The 16,168-nt window shown below is 43.3% G+C and overlaps 1 protein-coding gene across 1 annotated transcript; it reads right to left on the minus strand.

Annotated features, from left to right (window-relative positions):
• Positions 1-1,122: 1,122 nt before the first annotated feature.
• LOC118832311 (mortality factor 4-like protein 1) lies at positions 1,123-2,232 on the minus strand. Its single transcript, XM_036739673.1, has one exon. The coding sequence runs from the start codon at positions 2,230-2,232 to the stop codon at positions 1,123-1,125; it is 1,110 nt and encodes a 369-aa protein (XP_036595568.1).
• Positions 2,233-16,168: the final 13,936 nt, after the last annotated feature.

Here is a 16,168-nt window from a genome sequence, read left to right on the forward strand (position 1 = left end):
TACGTAGTGTCAACGTTCAATCTTTCTGCTTATCTTGTATTTCACGGACATGTCTTAAGATCTCTGAATGACATCCATATTTCTGGTTAAATTTCAAAATGATTTATTAAGGCTTTTTTTAATTAAAGTACAAAGAGTACCTCTTGGTTTGTGGCTGAGTGGTCATTTTTTTTTCATAAAAGCAGTAAATCAGAATATTGAACATAAAACGTGTCCTTCACAGATATTTGCAGTACTTCTGTTTTAACACAAACATAGTTGTATTCTGGAACCTAAGATTACAAGGCAAACTTTTATCTGTAACCAGAATCCTGAGCCCAGCCATAAGTTTGTTGAAATCAATTAAAAGCAAATAACTACATTTTTAAAGATATAATGCAGGAAAAAAGTAATTTCTAAGTTAACCACATCCCCATTATCAATTAACAATGACTTCCTAGCAACTAGGTTGGGTATGCAAAACATTTACATTAATATTTGCAAAAATTAAGCAGGTATACATGAATGCTGAAAATATATGCCAGTTCTAGGAAGAACGAGAACATGTAAATCACCATACATCTGTATGTACCATTGGTACCTGGTTACTGGCTCTGGCATGAATAAGAAAAAAAATTGTCAGAAACGAAAGATACCTCCGGGATACTCTAGTCCAATTCCCTTTTATTTAATTTCAAAAAATGAAGACCTGCAAAGTAGCTACTGAAACACCATTTCCCCCAGAAAACCACACAAGAATGGCATTTCTCAAAGTGAGAATATCCATTAGAATACAAAACCCATTAAAAAAAAAAACACCTTTTTTCCCCAGTCTAGGCAAAGAAAAAACAATGTTTAGGAACGGCAGTCGCATCTGAAAGTACCATTGACTTCAAGCATCAAAAAAGAAACTGAAGGAAAAAGAGAGTCCCCAACTAGACCCCAACTTTCAAAACAAGGCAGCATTACGTTTCCTCACCGCGCATTAACACAACACAAGCGCAGGGACTCTGTGATGGGCCCCGGGCCATCCCGGGAACCTCTGTACCCACCCCACCCAGGCCTCCGACACCGCCCCGGGACACCCGCCGGGCCCGCAGCACAATTGGGGGCGGAGGGGATGGAGGAGCCGGCGCCCCGCGCTCAGGGGCCTCTCGGGCCCAGATCATGGGCCGGCTGCCTGTACTCGGCCGCGTTGAAGAAGGCGTCGGGGTCCCTGGCCAGGAAGCCCAGGAAGTCGTGCAGGTGGCCGAACAGCAGCACCAGGCTCTTCTCGTCGAACTGGGCTTGGGACATCATGGCCCCGATGCGCACGAAGAGGCGCAGCAGGTGCGGGCCTCCGTACAGCCGCGACACGGGCTCGTCGGGGTACGCGGCCAGCAGACGGTCGTGTTGCGGCCGCTCGTTCTCGTACAGCAGCTGCGTGCTCAGCAGCACGTTGAAGTAGTCGCGGATGCCGCCCACCAGCTCCTCGGCCGCGTACTCCAGGCTGTCGCGGCGGCCCTGCGCCTGACGGAAGGCCACGTACTCGTCCAGGATGGCGTCCACGGTCTTGGCGGCGGGCACGGTGAACAGCCGGCCCTCCTGGGTCACCAGCTCCCAGTCGCGCACCAGCAGCGGCTTCAGCTCGGCGGGGATCTCCACCTGCGGCTCGGGGCGCGCGGCGGCCGCCGCTTCGCTGGTGGAGGCCTGGACCCCACGGGCGCGGCGCCGGGGCTGAGGCTGCGGCTGCGGGGGTTCCCGGGCCGCGCTCGTGCTGGGGCCGGCGCCGCCGTCGCCCCCGCCCGTCTTCTGCTTGCTCTTGCGGGTCTTGCGGCCCGGTCCAGGATTGGGGGTCTCTGCTGGGGCGGCGGCCGCCGCGCCCGTGGCCACTTCGGAGGTGGAGGCCGCGGGCGTGATGCGAATGTTCTGGAAGAGCGTCTCCACGTGCTTCTGCTGCTGCAGCGAGGCCGCGCCGCCGCCCCTGCGGCCCGGGCCCCCGCCCCGCGCCCGGCCCTCGGCTACGAGCTCCTGGTTGGCCCGCTGCAGGTCGCGCTGCTTCTGCAGGTTGGCCTCCGAGTACTTGAGCACGCGGCTCTCGGGCACCCACTCGTCCCAGTTCTTGTTCCAGCCGCTGTAGTGGATCAGGTAGCGCACCTGCTTGTCCTCCGTGGCCACCTTGAGGCACTTGGCCTCGTACAGCAGCGGCCCGTGGAAGCACAGCACGCGCTCGCCTTCCTGGAACTCGGGCTTAGGGGCCTGCTTCGGAGCCATGGCTGGATTCGCAGCAGGGGCGCAGCCGGGTGGCCGCGGGCGAGCGAGGTCTGGAGAAGAGGGACTCGGACCTGCACGACTCAAACTCCTGCTGCCTCCTCTGCTGCCTGAGGCTCGAATGGCCGCGCAGCCTCAGAGTGGGCTGTGCCTAACGGCGGCGGCGGCTTCTGCGCAAGCGCCCTGTATATTGACCGCTGGTTGCACCGCGGCGCAGGCGTGGTATTGGATGCCCCCGGGGTTGCAGCCAGGAGCAAGCGCAGAGAAAGCTCCCTCCTACAACCTGGGGCTCTACCTAAAGACTGAGTCCCTTCGGCGCCTGCGCAGTTCAGACTCTCTCCCGCCACTTGCTGCTGTTCTCCTGGTGCAAAGACAGCCCGGACTTCTGCTAAACGTTGCTTTTTGTGAAGCTTGCAAGAGCAGTACGGATTCCCTCTCTGAAGGGACCAGTGCAAGCAAAGAACCAGAGCGGGAGCAACCCCAGGAGCTCAGGGTCATTCAGCAAACAAGACCCCTGCCCCCTGCCGCGCCAAAGTAAATAACGGCAGCTTCGCGGGGGACTTAAGTGTCCGTGGGTCGAACTTCACTCCTTGTCCACAGGAGGAAACTAAAACTTAAATAGCTTGGTTAGATTGCCGGCGGGATTCGAACCCAGCACTTGTGACTCCAGAGGCAAGGGTTCTGATGCTTAAAAGTGCACCAATGTTTGCAAAACACTAAACATGCGTCAACGTGTTATCTGCTGGGCAATACCATGATGTAGATCTTATTGTCCCCATCTTACAGATGGGTAAACTGAGGCCCAGAACAAAGTGGCTTATCTCGGGTCACACTCCTAGTAAGATTCCTCGGCTCTAATTTGGTCATTCTTCCGGGCCACAGCTGCTAAATGATACGCCTGGGACTTGTCCCTAGGTTTTTTTCCCCCTGCCTCAAATCTAATGCCCTTTTCCCTCCATCAAACACTGTTAGGCTCTCGAGATCAACGATGCTTTCAGGCAAATGTCCTATAATGGGGAAGGCATTTCTTGGAGGGCACGGCTAAATAGCCCCTGTGTCTTGAGAACAAATTAGACTGGATGGGAAGGAGATCAGCCTTCTCTGCCCTGAAGATCAAGAAACTTGGGTTCAAATGCCCTCTCAGCCTCAGTTTCCTTCTCTGTAGAATGGGTATGTGAACATTCCTGCATCCATTGCCTCCCAGCAGAGTTGTTATGAAGAAAGCACTTTGCAAATCTCCAAGTACCCAATAAAGGTGAGTTACCCTTTCTAGTGGATACTATGTATCATTCTCCCCCTCGAGGAAGCCTCAGCTAACTTCTTCCCTCCCCGTGGTTTGGAAGGATTTCTCTGATTCTCCACCAAAAGTGATCCCTCCCCGCTGTGAACCTCAGAACCTAGCATTCTGATGAACTTTCACTTGGGGAATGCAAGTTAAATGATTAATTATCCCCCTGTATCTCCACCGAGGGCAGCTAGGGGGTTTGGAATCAGGTGACCCCGGGCAAATCCCTTAACCCTGTTTGCCTCAGTTTCCTCATCTGTAAACTGAGCTGGAGAAGGAAATGGTAAAGCACCCCATTGTGTCTGCCAAGAAAACCCAAATGGGGTCACGAAGAGTCAGACACGGCTGGAATGACTCAACAGCAAACACAAATCTCCCCGCCTAATACATGCATTCTGGGTTGTAAGCCTTCAAAAGAACCCCAGAATTTCAGAGCTGGACCGTGTCTCTGCCGTCACGCGATCCGACCCCTTCCAGAAAAATAATTTCCCACTAAACTAAACTATAAATAGTCCGTCTGGCCCAGGCTGGAAGACCTGGGGAGAGGGAATACACTATCTTCTTGGGTGACCCATTCTGTTTATGCGCATCTCTAATTGTTAGGAAGATCTGCCTTACAAAGAGCCTAAAATTACCTCTTTGTGTGTGGCAACTACTCTTCCTGCTTCTGCCTTCTAGGGGCCAACAGAACTGGTTTTCTTCCCTGGGAAAGAACTTCCCGATACTTGAGGATTCTCTCATTTACCGCACTCCTCTTCTCCCCCCTGCCCCCGACTTCTCTCCTCCCCAGTTCTTTCAACCAGGCTTCTTAAGAGTGAGACTCAAAGGCCTGATTGCTTTGCTCTGGAAGCTTTCTGGCATATCCTTGTTTTCCCTAAACTTAGGTCCCGGGAAGTGAAAGCACAGTTCCAGATATGATCTGCTCAGGACCGAGTATGGGGATTAGCCAGGGGCTGTCACCAACTTTATGGAAAGCTTTGCCTTAATGCTGCCCAAGAATGATTGTCCTATCAAACTGATAATTCCAATTACTTTCAAATAGTCCGTTAAAGCTCCCACATCTTTTTTTTTTTTAATCAGAATTGCTGTCTAAAAATCAACCCATTAACTAACATTTCACTGGCTTCTACTATGCGCTAGGCATTGGGAATACCAAAAAAAAGAATGAATAAATCCTTACTCTCAAAGAGCTTACATCCTAAGTGTGGAGACAATAAGCATAAATATAATATAAGAGCGAAGAAAAAGTAGGCAATTGCGAGGTAATTTGGAATGGAAGGCACCATGACAGTGGATAGGACAAAGGACTTGGAGTCCAGAAGACTGGGATTCAAATTCTGCCCCAATCACTTAGTAAATGTGTAGCCTTTGGAAATTCATTTAACCCTTCTGTGCCTCAGTTTCCTCATCTGTAAAATGGGGGTGTATTATAGCAGCACCTGTTTTACGAGGATGTTGGATCAAATGAAATAACATTTGTAAGGCAGTGATTTACAAATCTTAAAGTGCTATACAAATGCTATTATTATTAATAATTATTCCAATAGGTGGAGGTGAGGAAGGAGTTCCTGCCAGGCAGAGGAGACAATTTAAATATAAATGATAGTATTAATTATATATTATTAAATTAAACAATAATAATGAGATTAAATTAATATTATTAAATGAATATAAATGCCATAATTCCAATAATACTTCATTAGGTGAAGGCAAGGGAGTTCGTGCCAGGCATGGGAGGCAGCTAGTTTAAATAGAAATGTTATTATTAATTAAATATTATTAAGTTAAATTTAATAAATAAGAATTAATTTTATTAAGTATAAACTCATTATTAATAATAGGCTATGGCCTGTTTCCTCCTCTGTCAAATAGGGATTTTAATAGCACCTGCCTCACAGCGTTGTGAGGCTCAAGTGAGGCAACACATGGTAAGCCCTTTGAAAACCTTAAAGCTAATATACAAGTTAGCTATTCATTCATGTGATAAAGAAAACAAGGGAGTTTACATTGCATTCTATAGGCAATATTTTTTAAGGAGTGTGAGAGGGGCTGACTTGATTCTAGGCTTCAGGGATCTTTTTGGAAGCAGTCAGGAAGATGATCTGTTGTGGGAAGACACTTACCACAGTGAGCCCAATTAGGACTATATTATAATAAACTAGGTGGCTCTGCAATGGATAGACTGGTGATTCTGGAGTCAGGAAGACTCATCTTTGTGGGTTCAAATGTGGCCGCAGACATTTACTAGCTGTGTGACTCTGGGCATGTCATTCGACCCTGTTTGCCTCAGTTTCCTCATCTGTAAAACGAGCTAGAAAAGGAAATGGCAAATCACTCCAGTATCTTTGCCCAGAGAACCTCAAATGGGGTCACAAAGAGTCGGATATGACTGAAACATCTGAACAACAACAAAGTTGTTAGACATTCTAAGGACTGGAACTAAGGTGGGGGCCACGTGAGCAGAGATAAAGGATCACATGTGAGAGATGTTGTGGAGACAGAAATGGCATGATTTAGCTGTAACACTGACTTTGAGGGGTCAGAGAGACAAGAGGGTTACAAACTTAGGAGAATGAAAGAACAACGTTGCATTTTGACAAAAAGCAAAAAAAAAAATGGGAAGATGACTGGGTTTGGAGGAAAAGATGATGAATTGGGTTTGAGACCTGTTGAGTTTTAGGTAAGTGCTGAGTATACCCCTGGCACAGCCAGTTTGAGATGTCCACAGAGGAATCAGTTGTGACAAGCTAAAGCTCAGGACAGACTGGAGCTGGAGATACAGATGTATGAATAATTTTCATAGAGGTGATACTGGAATCCATGGGAGCTGATTAAGTATATGTTTATGGCTCTGTGTGTGTGTGTGTGTGTGTGTGTGTGTGTGTGAGAGAGAGAGAGAGAGAGAGAGAGAGAGAGAGAGAGAGAGAGAGGAGGGGGGTGGGAGGGTAGAGAGAAGGAGGAAGGAAGGAAGGAAGGGAGAGAGGGAGGCAGGAAGGAAGGAAGGAAGGAAGGAAGGAAGGAAGGAAGGAAGGAAGGAAGGAAGGGAGAGATGAGGCGAGGAAAGGAGAAATAGAGAAGAGTGAGAGAAAAAGAGAAAAGAGAGAGATTTAGACAGGAAACCAGAGACAGAGACAGGTGGACATAGACAGCCAGCCATAGGATGATGAGAAGAGGACCCAGAACAGAGCTTTAAGGAACAACCGTAATGAGGGTGAATGCTATGGATGACGAGTCTGCAAGGGATACTGAGGAGTGGTCATTAGGTTGGAAGAGAAACAGAGAGGAGTGTGACAAAAACCCAGAGATGAAGGAACACCCAGGAGGAGAGGGTTGTCAGCAATGCCGAATGCAGCGGCTAGGTTGGGAAGGATAAGGACCAAGAAAAGACCGTCAGACTTGGCAATTAAGAAATCAGTGGTGATTTGAGAGGGAGCAATTGCACCTGATGAAATTGGAAGCCTCACTACAAAGGAATGAGGAGGAGTGTGAAAAGAGAAAGTGAAAGTGAGAGGTGCAGACAGCTTTTTCAAGAATTTTGGCTGGGAAAGAAAGGAGAGGGATAGGACAATAGCTTGAGCTAATGCTAAGGTCTAGGGAAAGTTTTTTAAGGAAAGTTTGAAGTCATGAAACCAGTAGAAAGGGAAAGGTTAAAGATTAGGAGGAGAAAAGGGATGTGTGTGCGTGGTTATGGCAGCAATCTGCTGGAGACAATGGAGAGAATGGGATGAGATGCACGTGTGGAGGGATTGGCTTTGGCAAGGAGAAGCCCACCTTGTTAGACACTGAAAGAGCTGACGAGGTCACCAATGGAGGATATAGAGAGGCAAAGAGAGGAAAAAGGGGCCAGGATGGAGCCTAGGGAAACACCCACAGTTAGGGGCATGCCTTCTCCCTCTGTCATTTACTTAGTTGATTTCTTAAACACCAGGTTAAGACTTTACATCTAACCATTTTATATTTTGTCTTATTAAGTTCAGTCCAATGTTCTAGCCTGTCAAGAGCTTTTTGGATCCTGACCCTGTCATCTAGTTTGACAACTATCCCTTATAGCTTCCTGTCATTTACAAACTCAATAAGCATGCTGCCTATACCTTTAAAGGTCCGTGTCATTGACAAATATGCAAAATTACAGAGCGCCCACCAAAGGGCCTGGGGCACCCCACAGATGGCTTCCTTCCAAGGTGACATGGAATGATTCACAGCTAATTTCTGAGTAGGACCATCAACCAATTCCATTATCGTACTATTGTCTCTTCTACATCTCTCAGTCCTTGCCACAGAAAAGGAGAAAATACTTTATGAAACGCTCTGCTAAAAATCTAGGTAAGCTATATCCACAGCCTTTCTCGAATCTACCGGTTGAGCCACCGTGTAAAGAGAAAAAAGACCAATATGTTGCTATGTCTTCCTGAAGAAGCCATCCATGCTGGTTCTTTGTGCTTTCTGCTTCCTTCTCTGGTTGTTCATTAACTCTATCCTTTCTGAGCTCTTTTATAGTGCAGGGACCATGTCCTTCATCTCCTCCTCCTCCTCCTCAGCACTTAGGATAATGCCTGGCACAAGATGCGTTTTTAATAAATATTGCCTGAATTGAATTGAGCAAGTTTGAAATGGAGCCAACTTCAGGTGGATGTATATCACTGCCAAGTGCCAACGGCTGAGTTCAAGGTTGAATGATAGGTTCCGGTGCGTGCCTTCACGTAGTAAAGGACTGTCCACTTTCTTTCTTCCCTCCTAAAAAGGCATTAGCCAGACTTTTATTGCTGTAGCTTTATGACATCAGAGATGCCAATTCATAAAACTCAGGTTAAAAATGATTTATGTTAAAGCAATTGGCCTAAATTATTGTAAGTTTTTTCTATCCTCAGTGAATGCTAAGTTCATTAGTATGTATTTCCATGCACAAGTATTTGAATGTGATCCAGAGAGCTTCCTCCCTCAATTTTCAGTTGTTTATACAACACTGCGTTATTGCTGAAACATGGGCTCCACTCTCTTTCCAGACTCGCCATCGATTCTGAGCATGGCAGACCTCAGATATGGGCAAAGTTGTGCTGGTCTCATACGTAGGGCAGTTTACTGGTTACCAAGAAGACCCCTCTGACTCCACCCTCCCTTCCCACCCCCCAAGGCAAAAACCACTTTACATGTTTGCTTTGGTGTCTGGGGCTTTCATGATTAAAAATTCATTACTTTCCTTTGAATCACTAGGAGTTCTTTTGAAAAAAAAAAAAGTACTGCTGTGAGGAGTAACTTGATGCGCTTGTCAGTCATTCATGCCTTCCTCTGAATACATTTATCAGGCCATTTTTGTCCAAGAGAGAATCAGGGAGCTGAAGGAAAGTAAATTGGAGTAAGAGAAGAGGGAGATAGAAAAAGAATTGGGGTTGGGTGAACAAAGCACTGGTTTTGGCCTCAGAGGACCTGGGCTCAGATATTTACTCTGATATTTACTATCTGTATTACCTTGGGCAAGTCACGTCATTTCTGTGGGCCCCCATTTCTTCAGCTATAAAATGAAGGGGTTAGACGCCTTGTGAAGTCTGCCATGGTGGGTTAGAGATCTAGGAAAGACCTCAGAGACTACCCGTGCTCAGAGATTTAGAACTGGGAGGGGCTCTTGAGGTCATCTGGTCCAATATCCCCCCTACCCCTGCCTAAGAATTAAAGTGACCTGCCCAAGGTCACACAGGTGGTCACAGAATCTGTATTAGATTCCCGAGTCTACACTCTCATATCCTGTGCTCCTTACCGATGGATTAGAATCTAGTCCAACCCATTCTTGCATAATAGTTCTCTCTACAACTTACCTAAGAAACTTCTAGTTCATCTTTCTTATGATTCATAATCATCTATTGGTCATGAGGGTCAACATTCATTCAATTAATATTTGTGCAGCTAGCTTGGTATAAGATGCACTATCCTAGATAGTGTGAGAACTACAGAGAAAACGTGTATTAGAAAAGAATTATATTCTAGAACTTAATATGGAAGTCAAAGAGAGAAGGACAAGGTACTTCTGGAATGAGGGCATTGGATAACTTTTCTTGATTAACTGTGTTGTCTCAGGTCAGCCCTAGTTTTGAGTCTGAAACGCCATATGCCTTATGAGTCTTTAGTCATGAATCCATCTAATTGCCCCTATCAGTCATCACATCAGGTGTCCAACAAATCAATATTGAATTTTATCTTTGTTTTTTTGTACCCCATTTCCCATCTTGATTCCTGCTGATTTCTTGGCACATAGTGGTATAAATCTGGACTGATTAGTTCTAAGCTAATGTTTTACCAAGATAATAGATAATCATTAATGCTATTTTTCATAATTTTCTCCCATCCATGACCTTTGAATAACTGTTCCAGCTCTGTTTATGAAAGTTGAAAAATTTTCTGACACCAGATTTACCTGTTGTTATGAAAACTTCTGTTCAATATTCCAAAGATTAAATCCTATTAAGTAGAAGAATCTGTACTTGATTGAGAGTTCAAATAATCCTAAGACCTTTAGGGATGCATAGTTTGAAATAAATAGAGGGCAGATGAACATTTTCCAATTTTGAAACCTCTCCATCATCCATCGGCCGAAAAGCAGGCATCCCACACATATTAATCAGTGAATCAACAAACACGAGTTTATTAAGCACTTATCATGTGCCAGCCACTATGCTAAACGCCCAAGCCAGGCCATGTCCTCAGAGTCCATCTGCAATGAGTTGAAAGTTATTCCTATATATTCAGTAGCTGAATCATTCTTAAATTGTTTCATATTTAACTTTGGGTTGAATCAATAATCTACAATCACAAAATCCTAGACCTCAAGGTCTTAGAAGTCAAAATGGACCTGAAGAGGGATCAGTCTGACAATATGCCTGATCATCCAGCCTGAAGCAAAGACCGTGAGTGATGGAGAGCTCATCCCTTCTCACAGTAGCCTGTTTCCCTTTTGGAGTGCTCAGATTGTTAGGTTTCTTCCACCCTCCTTATAGGAAGTCTACACTTGGGTCCTTGTGATTCATGCCTACCATTCTTAGTTCTGCTTTTGGGGATCAAGCAGTCTGAATACCTCCTTTATAGATCAGCTCTTCAAAAACTAGCTTGCTGTCATCATGGAAGTAGGATGGAAATAGCTTTGGATACTAAAAGGAACTGAGTTCAAAGTCTTACCTCTTGTCTGACCTTGGGCAGATTACTAAATTCCTCTAGGCCTCATCTATAAAATCAGTGGGGTTTGGAACAAATACCTAGGAGATCCCTTCTGGCCCTAAATCTCTGATACTCCAATCTCCCCTAAGTCCTCTCCAGCATAATTTTCCTGTTACTTACATAGTACACTTTGAGGCTTCCTCAGAAGCCCTGATAACCAGCATTTTTCAACCAGCCCTGCACAAGGGGAGTATCCAAGAGACCAGGAGCTCCATCTCTGTTCATCATGTTTTCTGTAAAAGAATGTTGGTCTATTCTGGACCTTGACTGGCCAAGGCCAAAGCATCGTATATAATGGCTGGAGTAACTTGTAGCAAATCCATCTACTTTGTTTAAGGTATGATCATTGCATTTTCATGAATTGTAGTTGGGAACACTTAAAAAACAATCAATAACAACAAGGAAAAAAAACACAAACTCAAGAACATTTCTTTTTATCCCCATGCAAATTCTGATGCATTTCGCACATCATGTCACAACGGTGACTCCTATTCTGAATTCATCAGGAGGCAGTTTTTATGCCAAGGCCACTAACAGGTTGTTTTCAGTTCCAAATACCATTGTCATAAGTTTGTCCAGGATTGTCTCTCTGGATCTCATGAAGGTATCATTTCTATAACCTAAATTCAAAAGCCTACTGCCTGATGTCGGACTTAAGCCGCTACCTAATGTATTTGTCTCTTTTCTTTCCCCTTTCTTTTTCTTCCACAGTTGATATAAGAATAAAGCTGCAGATGAAATCATCTCATTAGGATTATTTGAAAACATTTAATAAAGGGAACGTTGTACTAAATCCAGATCCACAAAAAGCCATGGTCTCTCTGAATGTATATCTTTTTTTCAGGTTCAAAGCAAGAGTTAATAGAACAAGTTTAACATGATCTCTCCTCCCTTGAGCAAAGAAAAACCAACTTTTATCTCTTCTGACCACTCTTCATTTTCCTCTTGTAATGGGTGACAGGAAGGAGAGGCAAATCTGATGACATATATTTCAGTAAACTTTTGTCCACTTGTCCTTGTTTATTATACACAAATTTGCATCCTAATTGATCATAGTTATTGAATTCAATAGCAAATTACACTGCTTAGAAACACATCCTACAACACGAGTCAGACTGTCTTTTTGTATGACATCACATAGCCACTGTTTCAATAGCAGCTTTTTTCATGCCTTCCTAGTAAGACACAGAATTTATTTAATAGAGTGAAGCAATGGGGAAGGATCACATCTAGGAGGGAGGCAGTATTTGGAAGGACCTCAAACTTCTGGTTGCAAAAACTGATCTTTTCAATGCAAATATTTTCCCCCTGAGGTTCTATGACTTACAATCATAGAACAAGATGAACTTGGAAGATTCAAAAATAAAGCTGACCTAAAATGTCACATTCTTAGTATGGGTAATGGTGACTTCTCTGCAAGAACTGATATAAAAGTCATTATCAATGACATGTTGTAATGATAATCAGGGTGGGGCATTTTGCTGTTCTTCTCTTAAGCGCCTTTAATGATTCTTGCCTTTTAAATGTAATGGCCAGCAAAATGGGACTTTTCACTGTTCTTTGTTGGAATGGGGCAGGTACTGTGGGATTTTTTGCCTTGCAGTCATTGAATTGTATATGATATGATACTCGGGATGGGGAACTTTCACACACTCAGCCTGGGTGAGGACAGGATATAATTGAGGGGAGCTTGGTGTTTGACTTTTGGGGGCTCATTCACAGAAGGAGTGTTGAGATTCTGGGCAAGCCATTGTAACTGTGCCCTGGCTTTTCTAACCCAGACCCATTGGTTCTTCTCTGGTAATTATGAATTGTGATTTCAATCAGACAAGGTCTTTCTGTTGATTTTTGTAATTTCTGTTTGTATTTGCCTTGAAGTTCAGGGGGCTGATCTTTTCCCCCTGAACTAAGTGAATGATGTGTATATATATATATCTCTCTATATATCTATGTATATGTATATGTATATGTATATGTATATGTATATGTATATGTATATGTATATGTATATGTATATGTATATGTATATGTTTGATTAAACTGAGATTGTTAATCCCGTAAAGTTGCTTTCCTTAGAAAAGCAGATCAGAAAACCTGTGTTGGCCACTGTATGTGTGCTAGCCAGATTGTTCCTACACACGTATGACTACAGGAGGAGGTAAACTGTTCATGTAGCAAAACTGAGGGATAAGAGACCATCAAAAGACAGTTACTAAGCATCTACTATTCACCAGGCCATGTACCAAGCAACTGGGATACAAAGAAAAGAAAGAAAAAAACAGTTCCTGGCCTTAAGGAGCTCACAGGATGGTGGAGAGACAACCTACAAACAACTATGTATGTACAAGATATATGCAGGAAAAATTGGAAATAATCTCAAAGGGATGGTACAAGTATTAAGGAAAATGAGAAAGGCTCCTTAAAGAGGCCAGCATTTTAGACTTGAAAGAAGCCACTTCAGCCAGGAGGTAGAACATTCCAGGCATGGGGGACAGTCCCTCAAATGTCCAGAGTTGACAGGTAGAGTATCTTGTGTGAGGAACAGCAAGCGAGTGTCACTGGATCAGAGTATGGACAAGGGAGTATTTCTACAATTTATATCTCAATGACTTAGAGATGTCCAGATGTAGAATGGGCTGCCCCAGGAGGTAATAAGCTACTAGCTTTAGAGGAAGCCTCAAAGTGTACTATGTAAGTAACAGGATAATTATCCTGGAGAGGACTTAGGGGAGATTGGAGTATCAGAGATTTAGGGCCAGAAGGGATCTCCTAGGTATTTGTTCCAAACCCCACTGATTTTATAGATGAGGCCTAGAGGAGTTTAGTAATCTGCCCACGGTCAGACAGGAGGTAAGGTTTGTCAAAGATACCAAAGATACCAAAGATAACACTTGTCAGAGATTCCCTAGTATCTCTGTTCAGGCTGATATGTCTAAGAATCTGAATTTTTCTATGTTGTTTTTATGTTGATAGAATATCCAAGTGGTCATACCTAGTGGGCTGTTGGAGACTAGAGCATAGGAGAGAGGTAAGGGCATCAGACTGAGAGTTGGCTACCTTCTTACGAGTCAAATGTTCTTTTCCGTAGTTAGAATTGCCTTCTTTGTGAGTATCCTTTCAATTGGCCATGAATATACTATAAATGGTGATTATATAGGGGACCCAATGTATTATAAAGTAGAGCTATGTGGCACATAAAAATAAAACACTATTCTCATAAATTTGACCCATAACTAATATTTTAGCTTTAAGAAACGTTAAGAATGAATTTTGCGTGCCTTCTTGGATTTCATAGGGCTTTCGGAAGATCATTTGGATGGCCCATTGTCTTATAAAACTTGTCTAGGGAAGCTTGTCTATTCTAATTAGTTCACCTGGAGTGAACAGCAGGGGCATTCCAAATAATTTCATTGATCATTTCCAAAATAGTCATTGTATTATCTAAATATTTGAAGCCATCACTAAGGACTTTCCCAGGGTTTTGAAAAGCAGGCATCTTTGGAATCAGGTATTCTAGGTAAAATCTTTCTTCTATTATGTTCCCTGCCTTACTCCACTCTATCAAAATCAAATGCTGTGAGAGAGGAAAAATAACTCCCCAGATGGAGCATGAGGGGTCTTTGGAAGGAGGGCAGAGGGGAAGAGCCTTCTGTTGCCTTGGTGATGTTGGAAGCTGGGGCTCAGAGATTGGGTAGAGTCCTGAAGACCTGGGCTCAGCTCCTACTCCTGGCATTGTGTGTCCATGGACAAAGTCATTGAACTTCCCTCTGTGTGGGATGAAAGACCCTCACCAATTAAAAAAAAATAATTTTTAATAAGAAGCCATCTCAGGGTGGAAACAGAGATAAAATTTTATTCGATTCTGGCAAGAATAGGGCATCCTCTGTCAGAACAGATCTAGCAAGGGAAGCCTTGGCACAAGGAACAAAGCACCAATATTACACCTAATGCAAGAGAATTCCCATCCATCTTTGACCCTTCTCACCATTGGCTGGGAGGCGGACTTACAATCTGAGCACGAAAAACTAGATAAAGAACTGGGAAATCAAGGCACAGAAATTCCAATTCCCATTCCCTTAGTTAGTGATTACAACTGAGATGACATCTATAAATGTAAAGAAGGAGAATAAGATAAGGGGAGGGGGTGACCCTCTCCATTCTTCTACAGTACTTTTACAGTAAAGGAAAGCAGGTCGCAGTGACCCTATTCTTACTTAGCAAATCTTTAAACCAAAACCAGAAGAAAGAACAAAAAGTTTCAGGGTAAAAAAAAAAAAAGAAACTTTCCCAGAGACTGAGCAAGCAGGCTCTCATGGCCTCAGAATTTTTCTGCTTCCCTATTTCCCTATTTCTTGATTTTTAAACATTTCTAAGTATAGATGTGAATAGATATAGATATAGACATACATATATCGACATATCGACATATATATATTCCCTGAAAAGTCTTCACGTTTTATTTTCTCACTACCTCACACAATCCTTCCTCTCCTTGACACTATTTTGAAGACTTCACACACCATTGCTGATATGAATTATCCACCCACCTATCTTCTTCATTCATCACACTTTTATACCACATTTTCTTTCCCATCATACTGGTATCCCCATTACCCTTTTTAATAAATGTGGGAAGGATTGATCGATGTATTGACAAATCACAAGGGGCAGTCCCCTTTATAAGTACAATACAGAGACCCAAAAGAAAACAATAATACAACTGTCCCTTTAAGTTTCAAAGGTCTCTTCCCATACAGCTGTCTGGCAGGGAGCATCAATGAAGTCTTCTGGTCCTTGGTTGTTTCACCCACTTCCACAGATTCTTCTTCTTGTAGGAACAAGCTTTCTGTCCATCCTCCTACAAAAGTTATCTTAGCACAATTTTAAGTTACCATTTCTAGTAATTATACCCTGATCATTTTTACAAATTCAAAATTGAAGCCTTGGCCAATTGCCATGTTTAAGAAATTCACATCAGAACCCAAATTCTCATACTTTACATTGACTCATTATTAATTTCTCCACCAGGAGTATGAGACTCCAGTACATATATAAAATACATTAAATAACCAATTTTTAAAATAGTACATGTAAATCTTAACCTTTCAGTCATTCCATGTTTCTTTGATGGCATTACAAAATAAGCCACAAACCATTATTCATTTAATATTATTATTTGTAACAAAACCTTAGACAAGCTTGATATTAACAAAATAAAATAAAAAATAATAATACAGGAACACTAGTTCCAGGCCTATGGTATTACAGAAAAAAAAATACTACTGCTCTTAGAATCCTTTTTAAAGAAAGGGAAGCATCTTAGGGTGAATCTTAGGCAGTTTGCATAAATTTCTACTCATGTTCTAGTTCTAGATAAAAATAATATTAGACTGCCCAATAAGATAACACAAAAGAGCTCATATCTTTTACTGACTACTTGCTCTGATCACA

This window comes from Trichosurus vulpecula, chromosome 9 (assembly GCF_011100635.1).
Source record: "Trichosurus vulpecula isolate mTriVul1 chromosome 9, mTriVul1.pri, whole genome shotgun sequence".
In the NCBI taxonomy this organism is placed as follows: Eukaryota; Metazoa; Chordata; class Mammalia; order Diprotodontia; family Phalangeridae; genus Trichosurus; species Trichosurus vulpecula.